Source organism: Sceloporus undulatus, chromosome 3 (assembly GCF_019175285.1).
Source record: "Sceloporus undulatus isolate JIND9_A2432 ecotype Alabama chromosome 3, SceUnd_v1.1, whole genome shotgun sequence".
In the NCBI taxonomy this organism is placed as follows: domain Eukaryota; kingdom Metazoa; phylum Chordata; class Lepidosauria; order Squamata; family Phrynosomatidae; genus Sceloporus; species Sceloporus undulatus.
In genome coordinates, this window is record NC_056524.1 from 69,672,280 (window position 1) to 69,697,171 (window position 24,892).

The 24,892-nt window shown below is 42.1% G+C and overlaps 2 protein-coding genes across 3 annotated transcripts in view; one reads left to right on the forward strand and one right to left on the reverse strand.

Moving 5' to 3' along the window:
* The window catches only part of LOC121925557 (SH3 domain-binding glutamic acid-rich-like protein), a 52,312-nt gene extending 39,163 nt beyond the window's left edge, over positions 1-13,149 (forward strand). The window contains exons 4-8 of one of the 2 annotated variants that reach the window (XM_042457835.1): positions 1,184-1,255; positions 3,017-3,115; positions 7,229-7,258; positions 9,970-10,118; positions 12,684-13,149. In XM_042457835.1, the coding sequence (XP_042313769.1) occupies positions 1,184-1,255; positions 3,017-3,115; positions 7,229-7,258; positions 9,970-10,080 (312 nt within the window). In that variant the 3' untranslated portion in view covers positions 10,081-10,118; positions 12,684-13,149. The remainder of the gene's footprint in view (positions 1-1,183; positions 1,256-3,016; positions 3,116-7,228; positions 7,259-9,969; positions 10,119-12,683) is intronic. The other variant, XM_042457836.1, reaches the window with a different exon arrangement.
* Positions 1-24,892, reverse strand: part of HMGN1 (high mobility group nucleosome binding domain 1) — a 1,114,480-nt gene that overhangs the window by 86,655 nt on the left and 1,002,933 nt on the right. The gene's annotated exons all lie outside the window — the stretch shown is intronic.

Consider the following 24,892-nt stretch of genomic DNA (forward strand, 5'->3'; position numbering starts at 1 on the left):
AGAAGAAATCTAACTCCAAGCTGCTGTGCTAAGTTAAAGGAAGAATTCTTCCTGAGAATTCCACCACCATCCTCTTAATGAAAATTTGTAATTTGAAACCCAGTTGTTATGCGGGACAGCTGAATGTGCTGAAAGGATAGAGTGACATCTCTGTTGTCAAGATTCTTTATTGCCATGCATTAGTGTGTGGCAGTTTGCACTTCTTGGCCACATTTTATTTATTTACTTATTTTATTTCTATTCTGCCTTTTCCTCAAAGTGGGACCCACACCAGCTTGCAATGTAGATTAAAACAAAATACAGGTAAAACTATCATTATAATAATAATAATAATAAATTAAAAACAGGTTGTCCTATTTAAAAATACTAAATTGAATTGTTTAGAAACATTTCTGTTAAGAATGGAAGCATACCAGCTGGCATCGTTTCTTATCACACTCGTCTCCCTCCTTGGAGGTCTATAAACAGAGGTCATCTATTGGGGATGCTTTGATTTGGATTTCCTGCATGGCAGGGAGTTGGACTGGATGGCCCTTGAGGCCAACTTTATTATTCTGTGATTCTATGATTTAAAATGTAAACAGGAGAACAAAAGTACTGCACCTCCCTCCTCCATTACACCGTTTGGCAGCAACCAGTTAATATCATATGCCTATCTAAATAGAGAGGTCTTTGCTTGCTGGCAGGAGAGCAGAGAGGGTGCAAGTTTACCTGCTTGTGGTAGGGAGGTCAGGAGCAGCCAGCCACAGAGAAGGCCCTCTCACTAGTCTTCACCAAGCATGCCTGTGATGATGGCAGGATTGACAGGAAAGTCACATAGGGAGATATGTTTTTCCAGACTCTGGATATAAGGATTAAATAATAAAGTTATCTGATTAAGGGAAAAAAATAAGTTGGGAAAGAATATAAAAGTCAGAAGCTATGTAAGTAACAGCATCTGTACATGCAATGAAAGGGAGGAGCATTTTGCCTCAACCAGCAAAATGCCTTGGGGAAACCCTGTGGGAGAAACAGCCATATCCTTGCTCCTGCTGCATATGGGAATTGAAAATATATGAACATTCTCTAGGTCTCATTGTAGAATTTGGGGATGGTATGGATATACTTAAACTGTCTGGACCCATTGCTTTTAATAGAGTTCTGTTGAGTTTTTACAATACTGTTTTTGTCTTCCTATACACAGGAGGGGAGGATTATAGAGGAGGTACCAAGTGTGCCAAATGGTGACGTTTCAGAAGATAACAAAACTGCAGAAGTAATATCCATATCTTATCATTCTGTGTAATGATACTCATTTTTTGTGCTTTTTAAAAAATCTCTCTTTTTGTATGCATTTCTTTGCCTAATAAAATGAGAAATAACAGCTTTCATAGGGCTTTCTTAAACACAGGGAAGTTGCTTCTGTCTTGTGTGTATACGCTATTCTGCTTGCAATGAAAATGCAAGGGGGAAGCTGTACCCACTGACAGACATCTCTGTTCTTCAATGAATAAAACACAATGTGTTTGAGAAAATTCGTAATAGGCTGTGGTTAGCCATTGATGTATGGGTATGAAAAACCATATGGATCCCACAAAAACTGTGTATTACTATGCACAGCTCCCCAGCCCTTTTCAGGTTACATATTTGGGGTTTAATGTCCTTCCATCCTGTACAGCAGCATTCCTCCATGCATGTTTTGGGGGTTGTTGGACCCATTTGATGTAGAATGCCATCCATAGGATCACAAAATGGGTGCCCTGAGATGTGCTCATTCATAAAAATGGTTGCCATGGTGAGCATGGTTAGCCACAAAACAACTATTTCTCAGAAGAGAAACTGCTGTTCTTGGAAGGCAACAAACCTCCCCAAGAATGCCAGAACAAGGCATCAGTGGGGATTCATTCCCCAAACCCATACACGCTCCTTTCTATGCACAGTCCTCTCTCCCTGCCAGCTACTTAGAAAACTTTGTTCCTCACACCCCACACTACAAACACACAAGACCAGCTCACTTTGCAATGTAAACACACAAGATTCCCACACATTCTCTTTCAAGAGAGTTACCTCTAAGCTCTTTCTCTTTTGCAAACATTGTTCTCTTCTCTTCCACATCAGGAATGAACTCTTCTAGAACATGGCTACAAAGTCCGAAAAACCCACAAAAAAGCTATGGATGCTGGCCATGAAAGCCTTTGACTTTACATTGTTCCGAGACATAGAACAATGCATCCTATTCATCCATCACACAAGTACACACACACTACCCTCCCTTCCCTGCAATTCCGGCCATCCTATAGCTCTTCCTGTTCTACTCCAGATTGTGCAGCAGGTTGTTTCCCCCAGACTCTCCCAGCCTCTTCTTAGGCTCTCTCAACCCACCCACACCCTTTCTCATCCCTCCCCATCCCACTTTAGGTTGCTGTACAGCTTTCTCTGCCAGCTCCCTGGTCATTTTGAAGTTTCTTCCCAAACTGAATGTGGGGGGTGGGGTGGGGGTGGGACTGGCAGGAGTTGAACGCCTTTTACTATTTCCTCTTTGCTGGGGCTGTTGGTGATTGTAGGGAGAGAAGTGAAGTACCTAGCCTGCAGCTGCCTTTCAACTTTGTTTTGTAGATACGCTCTGAGGCCATGTTCTGGCTTGGTGGAGAAAGGAGTTAAGATGGTGGGCAGTTGCAAACCTGGCACTTAGTTTTACAGCTGTCTAATTTTTTTCCCAAACAAACAGATCAACAAACAAACAAACAAACAAACAAACAAGGAAAGGGGACCTTAGTGAATGCGGAGGCCACATTAGGGCCCAAGTCATAGAGAGAAAAGTGTGACTTCAGAGAACCAAATATTTTAAATTATCTGTAAACATACCTGATACAAGTGACTAATGTATTCTGTTGAACAGTCAATCCAGAGATTGCAATTACTCAAAATTTGCTAGATGCTTTTAAGAATAATTTGTATTTGCTTTGATTCTGATTTCTATTTTCCCCTGCCCTTTTCTGGCAAATGTCACCCATGCAGTTCTTTACTTTGTTGCCAGGAAACTGAAAAGTCTGAAGTTACTGAAGAGAATGAAGATCACACAGAAGACAATGCAGAGGAAGAGGCAGAAGCTGCTGAAGTGGTGACAGAAGAACAGGTAATTTTCTTTATTCCTTCACCTTTTTTGGTTATTCCCTTGTTCATGTATGTCCTTTTAAACTTTACATATTGGAGTAATTTGAATGTGACTAAGAGAACAGGATATTTACAAGTGATACCTGCAACTAATGTTGCAGTGTGGAGTGCTACTAGTCAGGATTTCAGCCACCTTATCCCATTCCCCTTGCCTATAGTACCACCAGTTTACCTCCACATCCTATCATTCTGTGCCTGTTAAGGATGCTCAGTCCTCACTGGGCTATTTTTGAGGAAAAAGCTTACCTCTGTCCCTCAGGATTTTTGTTTGTTTGTTTTTTGCTTAAAGTATATTATATTTGTATAAACCTGGGAATTCCTCCTTCTTTCTCCTCCTGGACCACTGGTAGTGTCATTTTGGCTGCAAGAGAAAGGACACTCACACTTAATATGACTAAAATGACACCCACATCCTGAATATTGGAAACGGGTTTGGTGCCAAGTCACACATAGAATAGCTTGCTGAAATCAATGAAATGCTAGCCATGTTGCTTTTAATGGGTTTCCTCTAAGTGGGACTATGTCTGAAGCTTTTTTGGAAGGCAAAGCTGTGTGTGCTATGCAGTGGCTGGGATCTGGTGTAGCACAACATGGTGCAATAGTTCCATATGTGAAACTACACTAAAGCAGGACATTCAGTACCTGCACACTTGCTGTTGAGCTCTTGCAGCTGCCCCTTCAGCCATTCAGTGTCTGCTGGAGAGCATGCGGGGAATATAGGAGAAGTTTCTGACTATATCCCAAGAGCCTGATGCAGAATATGAGGGAAAACCGAGTCAGTCTGAATCCAGAGAAAACGGAGGTGCTCGTGATAGGTTCCTCTGGCCCGGGGAAGGTGGTGGTTCCACCTGTTCTGAACGGGATCACGCTTCCCGTGAAGGACTCGGTACGCAGCCTGGGGGTGCTCCTGGACTCGTCCCTCCACCTTACAGCTCAGGTGGACGCGACGGTCAGGAGCACCTGTTATCAGCTTTGGCTGATTCGCCAGCTGCGTCCCTTCCTGGGCCGGGGGCACCTTGAAACGGTAGTACATGCTCTGGTAACCTCTCGTTTGGACTTCTGCAACGCGCTCTACATGAGGCAGCCCTTGTACCATACCCAGAAGCTACAATTGGTGCAAAATATGGCAGCCAGACTGGTTACTGGCATACCCAGAGCCAGTCATATAACACCAGTGCTCAAAGTCCTGCACTGGCTGCCTATTTGCTTCTGGGCGCAATACAAGGTGCTGGTTATTACCTATAAAGCCCTAAATGGCTTGGGCCCAGGATACCTTGAGGACCGCCTCTCCCCATACAATTCGCCCCGCTCCCTCAGAACATCTGGGCAGCAGTTATTAAGGGTCCCAGGGGCCAGGCTAGCCTCCACGTCTAGGAGAGCTTTCAACATCTCGGCCCCGACCCTCTGGAATTCTCTGCCCAACGAGCTCCGCTTGGCCACCTCCCTGGCCCAGTTTAAAAAGGGGCTTAAAACTTTTCTATTCAGTTTAGCATTCCCAGACATATGCCCCAATTAGTTCTTCCCCCCCCCCATGCCAGCAGTGGCAAGTTGGTTTGATTGTTTTAACGCTTTGTATTGTTGTATTTTAATTTTAAACTGTATTTGTTGTGTAATTTATAATGTTGTACACCGCCCTGATTATATAGAAGGGCGGTATAAAAATAATTTTTATTTATTATTATTATTAATATTTACATCACCTGCTGAGACCTTTGGGTGATTCTGTGTCTGGCTGTGAGGAGCTAGGTGTGTCTGTGGTCTCCCCCTCACTCCACCAGCCACAGAATGACCATGAGGAAGCTGTAGCAGCTCAAAGTCCAGGGAAGGGGAGTTTGTTTGTTGTGGTTGAGAATACTTCCCTCCACAATGAGCCAAAAAAGATGTAGAAGAGGGTATGTTGGGCTTAGGTTTGTGTATGCCACTAACAGGATGCCAGGCAGTGTGTCTTTCACCCCCTAAACTGGTCTGCTCTTGCCTTATGTACATCATTAAAGTGCTTAAAAATGTTCATATGTCAGTTGAGGTTAGAATGGGGTTGGCCTAAGACATTTTGTTAGTACAAAAGATAGAGCACCAGAAAAAAAAGAAAAGAAAAGAAAAGAAAAGTTAGGCTGACCTTGTCCTCTGAACCATGTTTTGGTAATGAATGTTTATTACTAAATGTTTTAGTAATATTAGAAAATGTATTTTGAAATTTATTGTGGATATATGTGGGTATTTGTATGAATCTGAATATGTGAATAAAAATTAAGGAGGGAAAAAACATTACATTTTGATGGGCTCCTATGGTTAACCAGTCAGCTTCTCTCTCATTTTATGTTTGTGTGTGTGTATGCGAGAGAAAGAATTATACCATGATTATTTTTATAAGGCATTTACCAAAGTGCTTCAAAACATTTTTTTGCTTTTTCCTCTGTTCCAATTTATTTTTTCTGTAGACATCCTTTTCTCAATAATAGCAACCTTAAGTGATACTTAGCAGATCTGAAACAGATCTCACAGAGACAGAGCATAAACCATTATAATCTCCTGCCTAATATTTGTCTGGGGAGGCAGCTGAGTCTGCTTCTTTTGAGACGTGTGTACATCATAATATTTGAGTAACTGAGTGAAGAGTGGGGTGTACACCTGTTTGGATCTGTCCTAAGTTATCATAGAAATCTATAGCAGACAGCATCATGCTGTTCATGTAAGATATGCTTATACTAGGTTTCCCACCTACCCCAGTTGGAATTTATATGTGCTGACTACTTTGGTTTGAATGTACATGTAGCTTTCATAAATGACTCCTTCCACTCTGGATTTTGTATCAACATTCATACTTAACACCTTCTAGAACCTATCAAAGTTGCTTTTAAAAACACCTTTTGAAACTCATCTGAAAGATGGAATCCAGTGAGCAATTTGACCATTATCTTACTTATTAACCACCCGTAGCCATTCCTCTGCTGAGAAACAAAGAGTTTTCCCTTAGAATATCATGTAATAATCTAGTACCAGCTGCTGACACTGACAAGTCGCTATCTCTGTTTCTGCTGGCATGCTGAGAAGGAAATGAAAACTATGAGCTGCAGCTGCTCTTTCATTATAGAAATAGGACAACATGGAGGTGGCTCTGAATTCCACTGTATAAAGAAAAGCAGCAAACATGTAATTTCTGTAAGATGCTACCGCTGAATAAAATGAGTTTGTAATATAAACAGATGTGTGCTAAGAACGTTTCTTAATGGCTTGACCCTGCAGGGCCATAGAATGAATGCAGAGCCAGAATGATTATTATGAACATGTTTTCAGAAGAAATTTCTGGGGGTATGAATTGTGCTCAGTCGCACAAGTTATCTTTAACTGACTTGCACATGTGAACTAGTACTCCTAGAAATCAAGATAGATGCTCTTTAGAGGACATGACTCTACCTATTATGATTTCTTAAATTTCAACCCTGGGCAGGGAGAACAGAATATTTCTACAAGAACTTGGACAATATACTGTTTTACAGAGACCATAGAGAAAAGCTACTTTGTCACCATTTCCATGATATTTCTATTCCAACTTCATCAGCAACATCTTGGGTCAAGAGAAAGGCAATACTGTGTTTTTAGGTCAGTGATGGTGAATCTTTTCAGGACCTAGTGCCCAACTAAAAGTTTTTCTGGCACCGGGTGTTACCTGGTGCCAGGGGCGGGATTTCCCTTGGGGGTGGGGTGGGACTTCCACCCTCTGGGGGTGGGACTTCTCCCCCCATGCCTTTCTTGTCCTCCAGGTGCTGGGCCAAATGGCTTTGCATGCCATTTCTAGCACACATGCTGTAGGTTTGCCATCACAGCTGTAGGTGCTTTGTATAAGTCACAATCTCTTGTGGGAAAATGTCTGGAAAACTCTTTGAGCTCCCTTGTGGCTCCTGTCCGATGTGGATCTACCTGGAAATGAACACAGTAAGACTTTGAATGAATAAGATTCCTGTGTTAAACAGTGTCTAGTCTCATCTCATGAATACCTTTGTCATCCTTTGTCATCCAGTTTTCTTTTTCTTTTAGTCTCTTTTTAAGAACGATTTTAATTTTTTTTCTTATGCAGGAAGAAAGCGAAGAACAGCCAGTGACAGAAGTATAGTAACATGCTTGAACGCTCTTTTAGCATGCTCTTTTCTTTCCATTATACTGCTTGTTTGTGAACTAATTCAAACCATGCTCTTCACCATTCTCTTTCTCCAAACTAAATATGGAAACCTAATTAGCACTGAAATCTTGCAAAGAATACTTACGCTTATTCTTTGAGTACAAGGAATTCATCCTGCTACTCATTTTGTCCTAACAAAATAGTTTGCACTTCAACTGACATCCCCAGACAGTAACTTGTATAAATGTGTGTGTGCGCGCACCTGCATGGATATAATAATAATAATAATAATAATAATAATAATGTTTATTTATATACCGTTTTTCCAAATTAGATCAAAGACAGAAAGTACAACAGAAAGTACAATACAATATCCAAAGTAAAAATAAAACATAACAGGCCTCTCTCCCCCTCAAGATGGTGGTCAGAAGGCGGGCTCTATTTCTTTCAGGCCAGGCCTCTCTCCCCCTCAAGATGGTGGTCGGAAGGAGGGCTCTTTGTCTTTCCAGGCCAGGCCTCTCTCCCCCTCAAGATGGTGGTCAGTCCAAGAATACTGTCCTGCACTTGGGAGCAGAAATCCTCCAGATACAAAAGTCACTTGTGGGTGGTTGAATTAGCCAGAGTGGCAGGTAGCATGGAAATGAAGGTGCAGCACCTTGGACAGCGCCATGCATACAACATGTTCCAGCAAATTTTGGACCCAACCTGAAGTCTGTCCTCAACAGCAAAAAGCCTTTTACTCTGGAAGCCTAGTACTTTGTCACCTGTCACTTAGATTGTTCTTGTATTCAGGCTGCAGTAGTGAGCATGCCCTGGGAAGTATGAGACTCGTAGTGTGAAAAGGGGCCAATTCATCAGGGGATTCTGGAACCAGTAAAGAGGAGGGATCCTAGTTCAGGGGACTGTGTCAGAAGAGGCTTTGGTTGACAGGCTCAGAGTTGGTGTCAGATCCTGGATCAAGTCATTCAGTGACTTACCCTGCCATGAGCCTACTGATTTCCTTCTTTCTTAATCTCTCAGTCTCTCTGTGTTTAGACAACACACCTTGAAAAAGTTACATTTTTGTCTACAAATCCCAGAATTCCAGCCTCTGTTAATGTCTGTGGCTTCCTACAGAAACTTCCTGTTTGTAGCCTAACATGTTAACATGATATTTTAGTAGAAAGCACTTCAACACACAGCAGGAGCACTTTCACACTACACAATTACAGCACTATGGCTGCGCTTTTAACTGCCATGGCAACCACACTGCAATTTGCAGTTTAAACAGCAACATTTAGAATTCTCAGCCAAAGAGCTCCAGTGCCTCATCTCACTACAAATCCCAGAATTCCATAGGATGCAGACACAAATGTTAAAAGTGGAATCATAGTGCCCCACCTGTGCAGTTATAACATCCTGACCTGATTATCCAAACTTCAACTTTACAAATTGACTATGGAATCATAAACATATTTGATCAAAATTAAACACATTTGAACTGATTTATTGGCTTTATTAAATACTTTTGCCAAGAGGAAAGGGTTATATATTTTTGTTTAATGTTTACAATGTATAATCAGTCTCTCTTAATATAACGGAACACAAAAATTCAACTGCATGAAACTTTTTTGGGGGGTGGGGGCTAAAAAAGCTTGTATTTTGTATTTAGACAGATGAAATTTTCTGGTGACATGCCTTGATTCGAAATAAAATACACTACACCTTTAGAAGTTGTTCATTCTCAGAGAATAACACTTTTGAAACATAACTTTTTTTATCTGAAAATGCAGAACACATTCTTCTGCATAAAAGGATCTGTGAGCAGGGAATTACATTTTGTTCATTTTTCTTCCCAGTCTGCACTGATGTACAACCTGAGACTATCCTGGGTTATTCTAAAGGTGTTTTTGCGCATTTTTGTGTACATGGACTTGTTTTGCCCTGTATCAGTACTGATATTGAAAGCCATACTTCTGTGTCACATTAAATTCATTCCTTTTTGTTGTTGTTAGCTACATGAGTGCACATATGATGCAGATGTGTGTGTTTGCATAATAATGTGCCTATGGGGATAGTGCCTCTCCTCTCATTGGATGTTTCCTGTTCTCAGACCTGGCCCATCAATTTATTAGCACCTTGTTCTTCATTTTCAACTTATGGCAAACCTAAAGCCCCTATCATGGGGTTTTCTTGGCAAGATTTGTTCAGAGGAGGTTTGCCATTGCCTATATACATGCACAGCCCTTTACATATGTGAAAATAGGCAGAGAACTGTGGGAACATGTGAATGTTTGCCAGCAAAGGAATAGAAAAGAAAACATGGCACTGACCTTGCCACCTCCCAAACAGTCAACTCCAGTTCTGACTTGAGAAGAATAGAACAAAAGATAAAGGTGAAAAAAGATTTTTAAAAATTTGTTTTAAAAAATTAAAAACTGTGTTGGTTCTATCCTGAATTATAACCCTCAGTCAGTGTAAAGATTTGACATGGCTCTGGAAGGGAGCAAAAGTTGTATGTAAGATGAGAACTGAGAATAAACTGTGTAGGTTGGGCCTTGCTTCCTTTTTACCTTTCAGAAGTTTAAAAAATGTTTTTTCCAAGGTTTTGTTTTAGCCAGGAGGAAAAAAAAAAGCACATGTGAGAAGTAATACTTTGTTTCAATAGTTTTTCTTTCAGTTCCAGTGTCTCAATATTCTTTTGTTCTGCCATAAATAAGGAAGCAGAAGAAGCACAGGAGGAAGAGGAGGAAGGAGAAGGGGAAGAGGAAGAGGAAGCAGGTGAGGATGAGGAAGAAGAGGAAGAGGATGAGGAAGAAGAGGAATCTTAGTATATTTTTATGACTTTTCCTTCAAAAAGATTGTTCAGGTAATTATGCTGGTTGTCCTCTGTTCTCAGCTTTCGCCTGCAAATTGTAATTGCTTCAGTTTTCTCAGCTAAAAATGAATAATTTTCCTGTTCTTTTAAGCAGACGGTAGAAACGTTTCAATAACTCTCATCACTTCTTTCCCCCATAGTAGGGATTATATACCACTGTAGCAGAAGAAAACTAGAACATGAGCCAACCACTTTAAGCAGTTTTGCCTCATTGTTTTACATAGGAAGGAGTAAAGCATGTGGAGAATTCTCCCATTGAAATCAATGGAGATTAGATGTGATTTCCATTATCTAGAAAAGTAGAGGTCAACTGGAAGTTCTGTGCAATTTTTTTATTCATTAAAGTGGACGTTTAGGTTGCACCAAATCTGTCACATGACTGGGCTGGTCTGAAACTCCTGGAAAAAGACATCAAAAATCATTTTTGTACATACTTAATTGACACTTAACATTTCACAATTAAAGCATGTATACAAGACCTACCTAGGAATTTACTTGTTCACAAATAGAAGTAAAAGAAGTGAGATGTATATGAAATTACTCTGTGTGTCTAAAAGGTGGTGGGATACATGGGAATATGACCAGAGCTTCCATGCGTACCTGTGTTCCCTTCCCTATTTTAACAGTATGTGTGAATAAGTGAATATCCACACAGGTTTACAGCATATGGGACTGCGGGCTCCCAGACTGCATTTCCAGTAGCTAAGAATGATCATTTGGCAGACTGATGCCAGCTACTGTTTTAAACTGCCATGGTAAATATCAGCAGGTGGTCTCCTAGCCACAAAGTAGCTCTTTGTCACTTTTCCTGTGTGTCTGGAACAACTTCATGCCTTGTAGAAATATTGATCAGCCTTCTTCAGAGTACCTAGTCACTGACAGAAGAATACTCCTCTACCTATAATGGAAACTTCCAGTGGACCTCTACCTATAATGGAAACATAATATAGTGAGCATGGCCCACTACACTTCCTTCCCAGAGGAATAATTTCAAACAGTACTGTTAGGCTCTTATTTAACCTTTCATGACCTTGTAGCCTTTTGATGCCACTTAAACTGCCATGGCTGCATCCTACAGTATTCTGGGATTTGGATGTGAGGGAGGAACAAAACCATAACCAAAAATCTGGCAGAGATTTTTAAATACCTCATGAAACTACAAATCCCAAAATTTGTTAGGATGGAGCCATGGCAGTTAAAGTAGTATCAAAATGCTATAATTGTGTGACATGAAAAGAGATGTATGTTTGCAAAGATGGCCATTGGGATTCAGTTCAGGGGATCATGGGCTTTTCCTTTGCTGTCTCTCCTGCTTTTTTTGCTCAATCTTCCCTTCTCCTAGCCACAAAGCAGCCATTTGAAAGGAAAACTTGGGCATTAAAGGCTACATCTGTGACAGTACTAGCTGTCTACTACTAGTGATTATCCTGAGTTACGTGGGATTTTGATAGCCCCCCAACTTAATCAAGTGCATTTGAAATGCATGTGAACAACAAAGATTCAACCCAGATTCTAGCTGGATTATTTTCACTGTCTGAATAACCCCTGAGGTAAATGCAAAAAGATGAAGGAACAGGGGAACAGGAGAAGAATTCAATTGTCTCTAAAGCAGAGATAGGAAATCTCAGCCTGGAGGCTCCCTATCAGGCTTGAAACATCTTCTGCTGTTATTGTTGAACTTTCAATGGTGATAAAGGGTTATTTACAGGCTGGGAACTGAGGTCCGAGGGAGCTCAGCTCTGGTTTGCAGCCCAGGAAAATGCTGCACTAGGGTTTATTTCTGAGAAAAGAGGCACAGAATTGAATTCTGGTGTGCAGTCTGGGAAGGAGTGCACTGGTTTTTACTCTAGAATAAAAATCACTAGACATAAGTTCTGGTTCTGATCTGTAATTGGTGATGAATGGCTATTTACAGTCTGAGAATGGAGCTCTGAGGGCACAGCTCTGGTTTGCAGCCAGAATTATTGCACTATTAGCCTACAATAGAATTTATTTGTTCTTTGTATGGTTTCTATGAAAATGTACAAATGGATAAGTATATGTATGATTTCATCTACTGCCTGAATGCAGCTCCCCAGGTCCTTTCCCAGATTTAACATAAGGCAAAAAAAGGCCTGCTGTTTAGGGTCTTTGTTAACAGTCTGTATTCTAAAAATCGGAAGCCATCTGAAATCATGGCATTAAGGGTGCTCTACACTGTCGAAAGAAAGCAGTTTGACACCACTTTAACTGTTATAGGTTTAGCCTATAGAATCCTGGGAGTTGTACCCAGCATGCTTTGACATAAAAAGCTCAAGAACTTGTAAAACTACAAATTCCATATGATGGAGATACAGCACTTAAAGTGGTGTCAGACTGCATTATTGCTACAGTGCAGATATACCCTTGTGTTTCTTGCTAAGCACTGGTTTGTGAAGAAACCCAAGGATATACCATTTTGTCTTTCCCTTTTTTGCCTTTCTTGTAGCTTTTATATTATAAATCATTCATGGTTGAGTTTGCCATCTTATCCATAAAGCTAATACTTACATCACATATTAAATGTTTCCTTGACAGGAACCTGAAGCCCATGGCAGTCACCACAGAGTGAAGATAAAAACAGCCAATTTTCCTCCATAAAAACATTGTTGCCTTTCCTCTCTACAGCTCAAGATATCGGCATAGATGTTACTTGAGACAACAAGCAGCTCCACGTGCAGTCTTTATATATGTGTGTTTTGTGTATGATACTCTGGTGTTGTGTCATTTGGAGCTTCAGATGTTCAGAACCTGATGACCAACCGACATTGTGGGTCTGATTTTTAGCATGTAGATTCCTATGGGTAGGGATTAGTTCAGTCTCCATGTTGGTGTCTCACCCATGAACACAATGGCAATTCTTGGAAGAGATGGTATTCAGAACTGGAAACTCCAAAGAAACTCCTCTTACATTTGTGCCTTCTTATCTCTAAACTAGCCTTTGAAGTGGGTGTTATTTTTAATGTACAGCTATAATTGAAATAAACACATTTCATGCCAACTATCTGCTTGTTCCCTCCAGGTATTAATTTACTATAGTAAATGATCAAAAGAGAAAACTAATATTATGTATGATACTTTCCCTTATGAAATGTTTTCTGAGGGGGCTCCCCACACACCCCCGCCATGTCCTATATTTTTCTGCTAGCAATGTACAACATTAATCACAAATTCCATTGTTCATGATGGCAGAGGTTTTCAAGAGGTATTACAGCCTCTGAGATACTTGTTGCAAGTCAAGTAATCAGTTTTCCTCTTCCTGCCACTGAAAAGTTATTTTCAGCTCCCCCAATATTATATGTCTGGAGAAGAGTTGTTGCTCACAGATGGCTGGAGGGCAATATCTCTTCTCCTATTCTCTTCTAGTTCTTCTGACTATGAGAGAATGCAGATTGTAGGGAAACTGCAAACCAGATGAAAATTCACCTGTGCATACTCTTATGAAATAAAAGGAGCTGTCAAAAATGTGTATCATATTATTACACTAGGGCCTGTTACAGACTGCCAAAATAAAGCTGCTTTGGGTCTCTTTGGAGGTATGCTATTTAAATGATGCATGGGTCTTAAGAGTCTGGAAGCTGCACCAAAGCTGCACTCCAGTGCTTAGGAATGGAATGTGGCTTTGGCGCGACCTCCGGACTCTTAAGACCCATGCATCATTTAAATAGCATACCTCCAAAGAGACCTGAAGTAGCTTTATTTGGGCAGTCTGTAACAGACCTAGGTGTGTGTACATCACAAATGTGCAAGTGCTAAGAACCAGAGATAGAAAGATGTCACTGAATCTTCCCACTTCCCACTGCCTGCACCCAGCATGGCCCCTCATGGTTTCAAAAACAAACACTTCTGAGATTTGATCCTAGAGAACCTTTTGTAGTTTGAATGTGCTGGTAGTAGCAGCTATGAGAAAACTGAATGTCAAAATAAAAATTATGTTGGAGATCTATAAACAATATATTTTACCATATATATATATATATATATATATATATATATACACACACACACATACACACACACACCTTCTGAGGTAGGATAGACTGGAACCATAGCTGCTGAAGGATTCATTCCTTTTCTTGTACACAAGTTGCTGAATTACCACACCTCTAAAGCTGCTACTTTAGGATAAAATACATAAATACTTATTTATAAAACCTACCATTGTAGGGAATAATAAAGAAAGGGAAGAAAGGGAGAAAGGGAATAATAATAATAAATATTCTTACCTGCCTCTCCTCATGGATTGAGATGGAGAACAACAACAAATTTACAATAAACAACATGAATTAAAACACATTAATTAAAACATGCAACCGCGCCAGGAGCTGTTTGTGCTGCCGGGCGGCTCTCCTCGGGTTGTCAGAGGTGCGCAGCTGCGCACCGGCCCGGGGAGGCCATCCACGGACTGTTTTGCTTGGACTCTGCAGCTCCGCAACTGCGCAGTTGCGCATTTTTATAGCGGCGCAAGGGGCGAGAGGGCTGTGCCCAAGTCAGCCTAGAACAGAGGATGACTGCTGTGTCACACCTCTGTTCTTCTTGTGGTTTGCAAGGGGGAGGGAGAGGGCATGGATGCGGGGAATGCTTCGGCTGGGGAGGAAGAGGGTAATATCGGTGCGAGCGGGGCTCCCATTGAGGTGGTGTGGGGCAGGGGGAGGTATGGCGGTAGGAAGGTGGACTTGCGTTACAGAGGAAGGTGAGATCGATGCTTAATATCTATCTCTCCTTCCGGTCCCCCTCCTAACCAAAGGGACCTGAGGGTCATTCCAACCGTGCCACAAACCCTGTCGCTGCTCCTGTGCAATGCCAGGTCGATCAACAACAAGTCCCACTTCCTCCATGATCTGTTGGAGGACAGTAATTGCGACCTGGCTTGCATTACCGAAACCTGGCTTGGGCCTGAGGGAGATGCTGTGTGGGCACAGGCCCTCCCTGCCGGGTTTTCAGTGAAGGACCAGACCAGGTTAGGTGGGCGGGGGGGGGTGTTGCCTTGGTCCACAAGAACACTTTGTCTCTCACCAGGAACCACATCCGACAAACTTCTTTTATCGAGTGTATTTACCTGACCCTGAAGGCTAGGGACAGTCTAGGGATTCTGTTGGTGTATCGGCCACCCCGTGCGCTAACGGATTCCCATAACGAGCTGACACAGCTGGTTGCGGAGCTGATGTTGGAGACGCCCAGGCTGTTAGTCCTGGGCGACTTCAACATCCCCTTCGCGGCCAACTATGTTCCATCTGGTGCGGCTCGGGAATTCATGGATACCATGGCGGCTGTCCCAGCTGATTACGGGTCCAACACATTTTGCGGGTAATACACTGGATTTGGTTTTTTGTATGGATGCGGAAAATCCGTGGGCGGAAATAACTAATATTTCCCCCCTGCCATGGACGGATCATTTCCTCGTGGAGGCAAAAATCAAGGCTTCTACCCAGATCCCCCCCCGGGGGTGGAGGACCTATTAGGATGGTCCACCCTCGAAGGCTGATGGAACCTGAGAGGTTCCAGGAAGCCTTAGAGGGGCTCATGGTTGGAAATGACAGCGACTCTGTTGATGTCCTGACTGGTATCTGGAATACCGGTCTCTCCAGGGCTATACACAGTATCGCTCCCAAGCGCCCTCTCAGGCCCGCTTCCAAACGTAAGCCCTGGTATACGGAAGACCTCCGGGCAAGGAAGCGGGTCCTGCGACAGCTAGAGCACCGCTGGCGGAAACACCTACGCTTAGCCGACAAGGCTCTCCTAGACCGCCTTTTGGAGGACTACGGAGAGGCGATACGAGCAGCTAAGAACTCGTTCTATGGTGCTCGTGTCGCGTCCGTGGAGTCGCGTCCAGCAGAGTTGTTCAGGGTAGTCAGGGAGCTAACTCAGCTCCCTCATGCCCCGAACCAGATCCTTGAACCTTCAAAGGCCTGCTGTGACCAATTTAACAACTTCTTCGCCGATAAAACCTCTCGGATAAGCGAATGTCTTAACGCCGGCATTAGAGCAGAACCTAGGGTAGAGGCATCCAGAGCCTCCGTGGACTCCATTAAACTGGATCAGTTTGAGTCAGTTAGTACCGATGATGTGGACAAGATCCTTGGAAGCGTTCGGAAGACAACCTGCTCCCTCGATCCCTGTCCCTCATGGCTAGCGGCTCAGGGGGGACCGGTGGTAACCTCGTTGTTACACCGGATTATAAATACATCTTTGAGGGACGGGCAATTTCCATCCAGCTTGAAATTGGCCACTGTAAAACCGCTGTTAAAAAAGCCCTCCCTCGACCCCCTGATGAATAATAATTATTGGCCAGTATCACTATTGCCATTTTTGGGGAAGGTGATCGAGAAGGCGGTTGCAATCCAGCTTCAATCGATCTTGGACAAAACGGATTATCTGGACCCATTTCAAACTGGCTTTCAGGCGGGCTACGGGGTTGAGATGGCCATGGTCGCCTTGGTCGATGATCTCCGTCTGGGCATCGACAGGGGAAGCGTGTCCCTGTTGGTGCTCTTGGACATCTCAGCGGCTTTCGATACCATAGACCATGGTATCCTTCTGAAGCGCCTGGCAGAGGTGGGAATTGGGGGCACTGCGCTCCAGTGGTTCCGTTCCTACCTCTCTGGGAGGTTCCAGATGGTGCAGCTGGGAGACGTGTGCTCCAACAAGAGGGCCCTTATATCTGGGGTCCCTCAAGGAGCCATTCTGTCTCCCATGCTTTTCAACATTTACATGAAACCGCTGGGAGAGATCATCCGGAGACATGGGGTGCGGTGTTATCAGTACGCTGGTGACACCCAAATAATCTTCTCTATGTCTCCGACTGATGCAGTGACCGGGGATGGCATCTCTCCTCTCATGGCATGCCTGGAGTCAGTAATGGGCTGCATGAGGGAAAACTGACTCAGTCTGAATCCAGAGAAAACGGAGGTGCTTGTGATAGGTTCTCCTGGCCCAGGGATGGCGGTGGTTCCGCCTGTCCTGAATGGGATCACACTTCCCGTAAAGGACTCGGTGTGCACTCTGGGGGTGCTCCTTGACTCATCGCTCCACCTTACATGTCAGGTGGATGCGACGGTCAGGAGCACCTGTTATCAGCTTCGGCTGATCCGCTAGCTGCGTCCCTACCTGGGCCGGGGGGACCTTGAAACGGTGGTACATGCTCTGGTAACCTCTCGATTGGATTTCTGCAACGCGCTCTACATGGGGCAACCCTTGTACCATACCCGGAAGCTACAATTGGTACAGAATATGGCAGCCAGACTGGTTACTGGTACATCCAGAGCCAGTCATATAACACCTGTACTTAAAGATCTGCACTGGATGCCCATTCGCTTCTGGGCGCAATACAAGGTGTTGGTTATAACCTATAAAGCCCTACATGGCTTGGGCCCAGGATACCTTGAGGACCGCCTCTCCCCATACAATCTGCCCCGCACACTCAGAACATCTGGGCAGCAGCTACTGAGGGTACCTGGGGCAAGATTAGCCTCCACAGCAAGGAGGACATTCACCATCTCGGCCCCGACCCTCTGGAACACGCTGCCCATAGAGCTCTGCTCGGCTACCTCCCTGGCCCAGTTCAGGAAGGATTTGAAAACTAAGCGAGCATTCTGATACAAGTTCTAGTTAGTCCCCCCCCCCCGACGCCAATGAGTGCTGGCTAGTAGGTGATTTTAAGTGTATATTTTAATGTGTTTTTATTGCCTTTGTATATTGTGTTTGATATTGTGTTGTACACCGCCCTGATTGGAAGAAGGGCGGTATATAAATAAAGAATTTATTATTTATTATTATAAAAATACTAATAAGACATACATATTTTAAAACAATCCACATTTAAAATTTAGCATCTGATTCACAATTAATAATAATAGCTTCTTTTTTCTACAATGAATAATCCATTAGAATCATAGAATTATTATTATTATTATTATTATTATTATTATTATTATTCAGAGTTATGAGAAATGTTGCACAGAGGAGGCGTATACATATCCCTTTGCCAATGTAGTGCTCCTAGTCTAAATTTGGCCTTTGCAGTGTGTTATTAACATTTTTAAAACCATATTTAAAAATACTGATGTTTTGCATAGCATGTAGTTTACTCTTGACCCTGCATCCCCACTGCTACCACAAGACTCCAGCACTGGCAATTGTTTCTGGCTCTTGGATTTGTGCCCCACAAATCTGCTGGACTACAACTCCCATCACACCAAGCTTCTATGTCCAAGGGCAAATTTGACTTGGGATGACATGAGCTGTAGCCCAAGACATCTGGACTGTGCCAGGTTTCATTATGATACCTGGATAAAAGGCTTAGACTTGAGAATTGGGGTCAAAAGCTGACAGTCACCTAGTACAGTACCTTTCACAAAAAGTTATAACAATGGCATAGTAAGAATAAATACGTAAGAAGTAAGAATAAATAAGTGTTCAACCCTTAATTAAGAAGCTTTATAAAGCCTGGAGTACAAAGGTGACCAATACCTCAACTATGCATTAATTTCAGAATAATTTTTATTAAAACAAATGAGGCATTTCAAGAATACCTGAGTCCTGTCCAAAGGAAAGCTTCAACTCATTCTCCAGTTTGTAAAGTACCTAAGCACTTTCACTGAATAGTGTACAAACAGGATTATAACATTTGCTGAAACATTTAGATGTGCCTTGTCCCATCTCACAAATTTAACATGTGTATCTCTTCATTTAGATGACTTGTTCTTGATTTGCATTGCTGAATGAGATTTCAGGTTCATGTCAACAGTTACCTCTGATCTAGCCTTTGGGGTTCACTATCACTGTCTGGAAGGGTGTAGCCACACTGCAAAATTAAAGCAGTTTGACACCACTTTAGCTGCCATAACTCTATCCAATAGTATCCTGGGATTTGTAGTTTAGTAAGGTATTTAGCCTTGTCTGTCAGAGAGCTCTCACAAAATGACAAATTCCAGAATTCTGTAGGATAGAGTCTCATGGCAGTTAAAGTGGTGTCCAACTACTTTAATTCTGCAGTAGTGGCTACAACCAATGAAAATCTTACTTAAACAGAGTAGAGATTGTTACTGCCTATAACAGGTGTTGGATTGGCACAGCTACTAGTGTTTGTATATTGCCTATAACAAGCTCAGTGGCAAACTGAATGGCAGATAAGGCCTAAAATTTGAGGCAATACTTTGATTTATGAACATGTTTTTGCTATATATTTTTAAAGCCAAGACATTAGCTGTTTAATCTGTAGCTCAAGTGAGACAATTTTCTAGTATTTTCTTTCTGTTGGTGTTATGTACATTAGCCTACAGTTGAGATGAATTACTAGTTACACTTAATAGTAAATCACATGTAATGCCACACCATGTGTTTGCTTATTCCTCCCACTGCTTTTGTATGGTGTAAGAGTTGCTAGTAATATCAATGTACTTAAAACAACTTTTCTATCCATCTGTCTGTGTTTCCTTTTATTTTCATAAGAACAATAAGGAAAGAATTTAAATATTGGAAATGATTATGTTAAAAAGTCTTTAAAAAATCTCCACTGAAGAGACCTGCATTAAGTTTGTTTTGAAGAAATTTCAAATCATAAAGATTGTTTTAGCATATAGATGCTGGAACATAATCACTGAAATTAAGGACTCTCAAGGACAGTTACAGAGATGCAGGAACTCTGAAGACTCATTCACCCACTTTAAGGGGAAGGAAGGTAGGATATAAATCAATACATTTCAAAACCATGTATTTTATTTAGAACTTTATGGAAATGGTGTGTATCCCCCAAAAGAGGTCTACAATCGGTGAAGTTTTGCATGTCTTCCAACTGTCAGGACATAAGTGGTTCACTGAGCTCACTCTCAGCGCATGCAAGGCTTACACCCCCACTTTAGTTTTATTATATTTTTGTTGTTGTTGTTAGCTGCTATCATCTTGGCTTCTAGGAAGAGTTCAGGCTTGATTTGCTTTAGGACCCATTTCTTAGTCCTTTTAGCAGCCCATAGTATCTGTAGAATTCTTCTCCAGCACTCTATTTCAAAGGAATTGATTTTTCTCCCATCAGCTTTCTTCACTGTCCAACTTTCACAACTATATGTAGAAATGGAGATATGATGGCATGAACAATCCTAACTTTAGTATTAAACAATATATCTTTACATTTCAGGATTTTGACTAGCTCCTTAATAGCTGCCTGTGGGCGGGGACTGGGACTGGCTCCATGAATGTCACCAAAACAATTTTATAAACACTCAATGAGGCCAATATTCAAGCTCACAGTCTTTCGTTTATTCCCACTCGCTGGTTACACAATTGCCAAGCCTACCTCCCAGTTACTTCACTGGTGAGAGTAGCAGAAAATAAAGTCTCAAAGTTATTGTAGCACAGCCTAGTTGCTCCACTGGCTCAGTAAGGACTCCTTCCTTCCCTCCAGGGCGTCCTTGGCTCTAGGGCTCTTCTTTACAGGGTGTGTGAGCGGGGAGGACAATACCCCTCTACTGGGTTTCTTGCTCTTTCCCTCGTAGGACGTCTTGGTGGGGCCGCTCCTGCTTGGCGTCTTTCCCTTAGATTCCACCATGGCTCCTCGCCTTCTTCCAGCCCCTCCCTTCTTCTACCTACTTCAGGGTTCCAGGGCCGTCCTCTCTTTTCCCACTCTTCTCGAGAACAAGCAGGGTGAGTCCCCAGCACCGGACCCACTCGCACCTTCCCTCCTATGGAGTCTCTTCTTTCCCCGGCTGCGTCTCCCCTTCCCAAGCTCACCTCTCCTTTCCCTCTCCTTTCCCTCTCCACGCCTCCTCTCCGCGTCCCCGTCTTCCACTTACTCTCCTCCCCCCTCGCGCCTCTCCCTTGCCTCTTTTTAAAACCCCCAGGGCCTCCGCCCTCCCCTCAGGTGCAGAGCCAAACTCCTTTCTCCCTTCCACCTGAGTTCCTTCTCCATCTCTCCCTTCTTCTGGGTCCTCCTGCCCTCCACTCGCCCGCTCAACCCGACCACTAGCCTCCTTATCTTTACACTGCCTTTCTAAGTTTTCTGATTTCTTGATTGTAAGTCTCTTCCAACTCTATGATTCTAGATGAATCCCACTCAGAAACGGAATTTTAGTAGGAAAAACCCGCAAATGCAAGATGATTTTCAGATGCATTTCTCCCAAACAGAAATAATATGAAAATAAAGTGAATGGAAAGTGGACAAAACCAATACATTTTTACTTTTGCTAAGTTTGCTTTATTTTCACGTTATTTCTGTTTGGGAGAAACATTGTCTGAAAATCATCCCACATTTGTGGGTTTTTTCTACTTTTAAATCCTGTTTCTGAGCAGGATTCATCTAATATGATAAGGTCCAGAGTCTCCATTCTGATTAATGATTGAGCTAAGGTATGGAAAATCTTGAATTATTTCATTGTCTCCATTGTCTACTTTAAAGTTATGTAAATCATCTGTAGTCATTATTTTGGGATTTTTTTTAACAATGCATTTTTTTTACTTAATGCAAATTATCTAATACAATTTTTTTCTGGGAAAGAGGGAGAGGTGGGGAGAAACAAACAGGAAGGGAGGGAAGAGAAAAAAATCAAACACAGAAGAATAAAATGAGTCAGTGCTCGACTAGATTGCTCCATCTTTTGATAATCACATTTCATTCAGAATTCAAGAAAGCAGTGCCAAATTGTTCAAAATTAGTTCCCCTTGTGTAATTTACTAAAAAGTATCTTTTCATGAACAAACAATACAGTAAGAACTTGAATCCAACTATTGATACTAGGCGTGTTCTTAGATTTCCAGTTTGGCATGTTTGTGACTTTGGCCATTAATATAACTCTTGCAAACCATCCTATCATCAGTCTTATACCTATATGATCCAATATCTCCTTCATAAATCATATCATGTCTGATCAAATAATTTCACTGCTGCTATTGAAAGTGGATGAATGTTAGGAGGAAAGGACAGGGTCATAAATGAACAGATTTCAGGAAAAATCAGGAAACAGACACAGCTAAGGAGACTATGTTCTTTTTAGGATCGGGGACAGGATAGATAGACATGTGCATCTGCTTTCATCCTCTAAATATTATTATTGTTTTTGTTGTTTATTTATATAGTGCCATAAATTTGTATGGCACTTTACAGACATCATCAGAACAGAATAAACCTGCCAATGGCATACAATCTAAAAATCATAAAATATAAACTATACAAAATTAAGCAATTTATGCAGTTGAAATGCAAACTGTAAAACAACTAATACATATATAATCAAATATAAAATTATAAAACAATATTAAAATACAGTTCCAAATGTTTTAGAGAACAAGAAAGTTTTCAATTCAGATTTAAAACTAGTAAGAGAAGATGTTCAGGGAGGCAGTTCCAGGAATACGGTGTAGCAAGTGAAAAAGGATAAAGCTGAGCCAAGTAAGAAGAAACAACCTGTGGCCATGAACTCCTGGACTGCAAATCTCAAACAGGATGGTGAGATGAAATAAGGACAGACAGATAAGGGGGAGCTAGGTTGTGTAAAGCTTTAAACATTAAGAGAAAACACTTGTATTAAATCCTAAAAGGAATAGGTAGTCAGTGAAGAGGTATCAGAAGTGGGGTTACATGATCAAAGCAGAATTTTGAATAAAAAACAATGCACTAAATGTATGGAAACCATATAATAATTTGGCAACTGAAAAGTAAGACATAGGTGCTGTACAGACCGCCGCAAAGCGCCGGCCTGCAAACATACTAGGGTTGCCTCGGGGCATCCTTTCCAGATGCCCTGCAACCCTAGTACATTGTAATGGCGGCATCCTTTCTAGATGGGCACCGCCATTACGACATCACGGCCGCGCTGCCTCCAAATGGGGCGGTGCAGCCATGACATCTTGGTGCCACTGAAGGGCGTCAAAATGGAGCTCCTTCCTTCGTTTGTGTCGCTCGTGCAGCCTTTACATGACTGCTCCAGCAACACAAAAGAGAAAGGGGCCAAGCGGAGTCGGCCGCTGTCGGAGTGTCCTTGGGGCATGAAGCCCCAAGGACACCCCTTTCCAGGGTGTGGGGTAGCGGCCTTTTGTCGCTTCCGCACGGCCTGGAAAAGCAGTGGATCGGGGCCTCGGGGCTGCCGTCAGGGAAAGAGGCGGGTGCAGGCTGTCCCAAAGGGGCGGTCTGTACACCGCCATAGTCTACAGTGAATGTCTCACACAGTGTCAGCAGCATGTTTACCAGCATCTGATAGAATAATCTTCCTATGTTTTGCACTGGAATATTGACTTTCAGCTAGGAACGAACACATAAAAGGACTTTGTTTGAATGGAGTGTTTCCACTTTCTGCAGCTTTTATGTTTCAAAGAGAGAGAAAAAAACACCCTTTTTATTACAGGCCGACTTATCTTTTGTCTTGTCATTTCTTGGCATGTTTTTCTCAGAAGACATGCAGATTGTGATTCTGTAACAGAGTCTTTCAAAGAGATGATGATCTATTCTTAAACAGTGTCCTGAAAAGAATCTCATTCTGTTTATTGTAGCCTTGCCCAACCTGCTACCCTCCAATATGTACGACTACACCTTTCCATCATTCTGAGTAAGCATGACCACTTATTGTGGTTGCTGGGAACAGGGGAGTAGTTGTCCAACACAACTGGACAGCACTCAGTTGGGGAAGATATCAAGAAAGGAGAGTGTCCTAAATAACATTGAGATTTTAATGCTGTAGGTACAACTGGAGCCTATACTGTTACTTTAGAATACTGGATAAGAGTATCATAACCGGTCTATAATTGTTCAAAAAAACCAATTAAATATGAAGTGCTGCAGGGAAAATCTGTAAAACAGCTACCTTTGCACCCACTTTTCCATTATTCCCAACTTGCCCTGGCAGAGAAAGAGGAGGAAGAGGGTTATACTAGCTCTGATATCAAAACATCCGTTGTATTCAGCATTTGGCCATAAGTGTGAAACTTCCAGGCTTTCATAGTTCCGTTTTGTAAATAGATTTTTAGATGGAGAATTTAGAACTAAATGGAGAGTTATCTAAATGCATTTCTCCCCTAGATTACCAAGGAAGCTAGGAAGGCAATTATTAGCATCAGTGATAATCCTTGTATAAGGCAAAGAATATAATCCAGATTTCATTCAGATTTCTTCAGCTGCTGGTGAGAAGGAATTTCTGTTTCAGTGACAGTTAACCCTGGTGAGAATGCATTTATGCATAGATTTCTAATTTGGATTTTGTATTCTTTTCTTAAATTTCCCAAGTGTATTTTTTTCAGAGTTACGGACCAATGTCTAAAATGTATTTCATAATTTTTGCCTAATGTTGATATAAAAAACAGGGCATCTGTTAGATGCATGTTATGGTAGAATGTGAGCAGAGGAAAGTGACAGCTTGAGATGTGGGGGTTGTGCAGATATAGTACTGCTCTTCCAGAGCTAGTGCCACTGTAGCATTTAATCATTGCTTTCTGGCTACTTCCTGCTCAACCTGTATATCTAGGAATAAACCAATATGATAAAATCCAGCCCTTCTATTCAGAAGCTTCCCCTGTAGAGAAACGTAGTAGAACACAGGTTTTGCATGTTAAAAGAATCAGTAGGTGATCTCTGCTGAGGCCAGGGGAGCTCTTGTCAAGTAAACGTAAGGTGCACTGAACTGTGTGGAGACACAGCTGCTCCTCAAATATTTGACACCTGGGAAAATGTGTGTGTGTGTGTGTGTGTGTGCGAGAAGGATGAAACAAAATTGATATTACCCACAAATTTACTGGAAAAGAAATATGGTCTAGGAAAAGAATGTCAT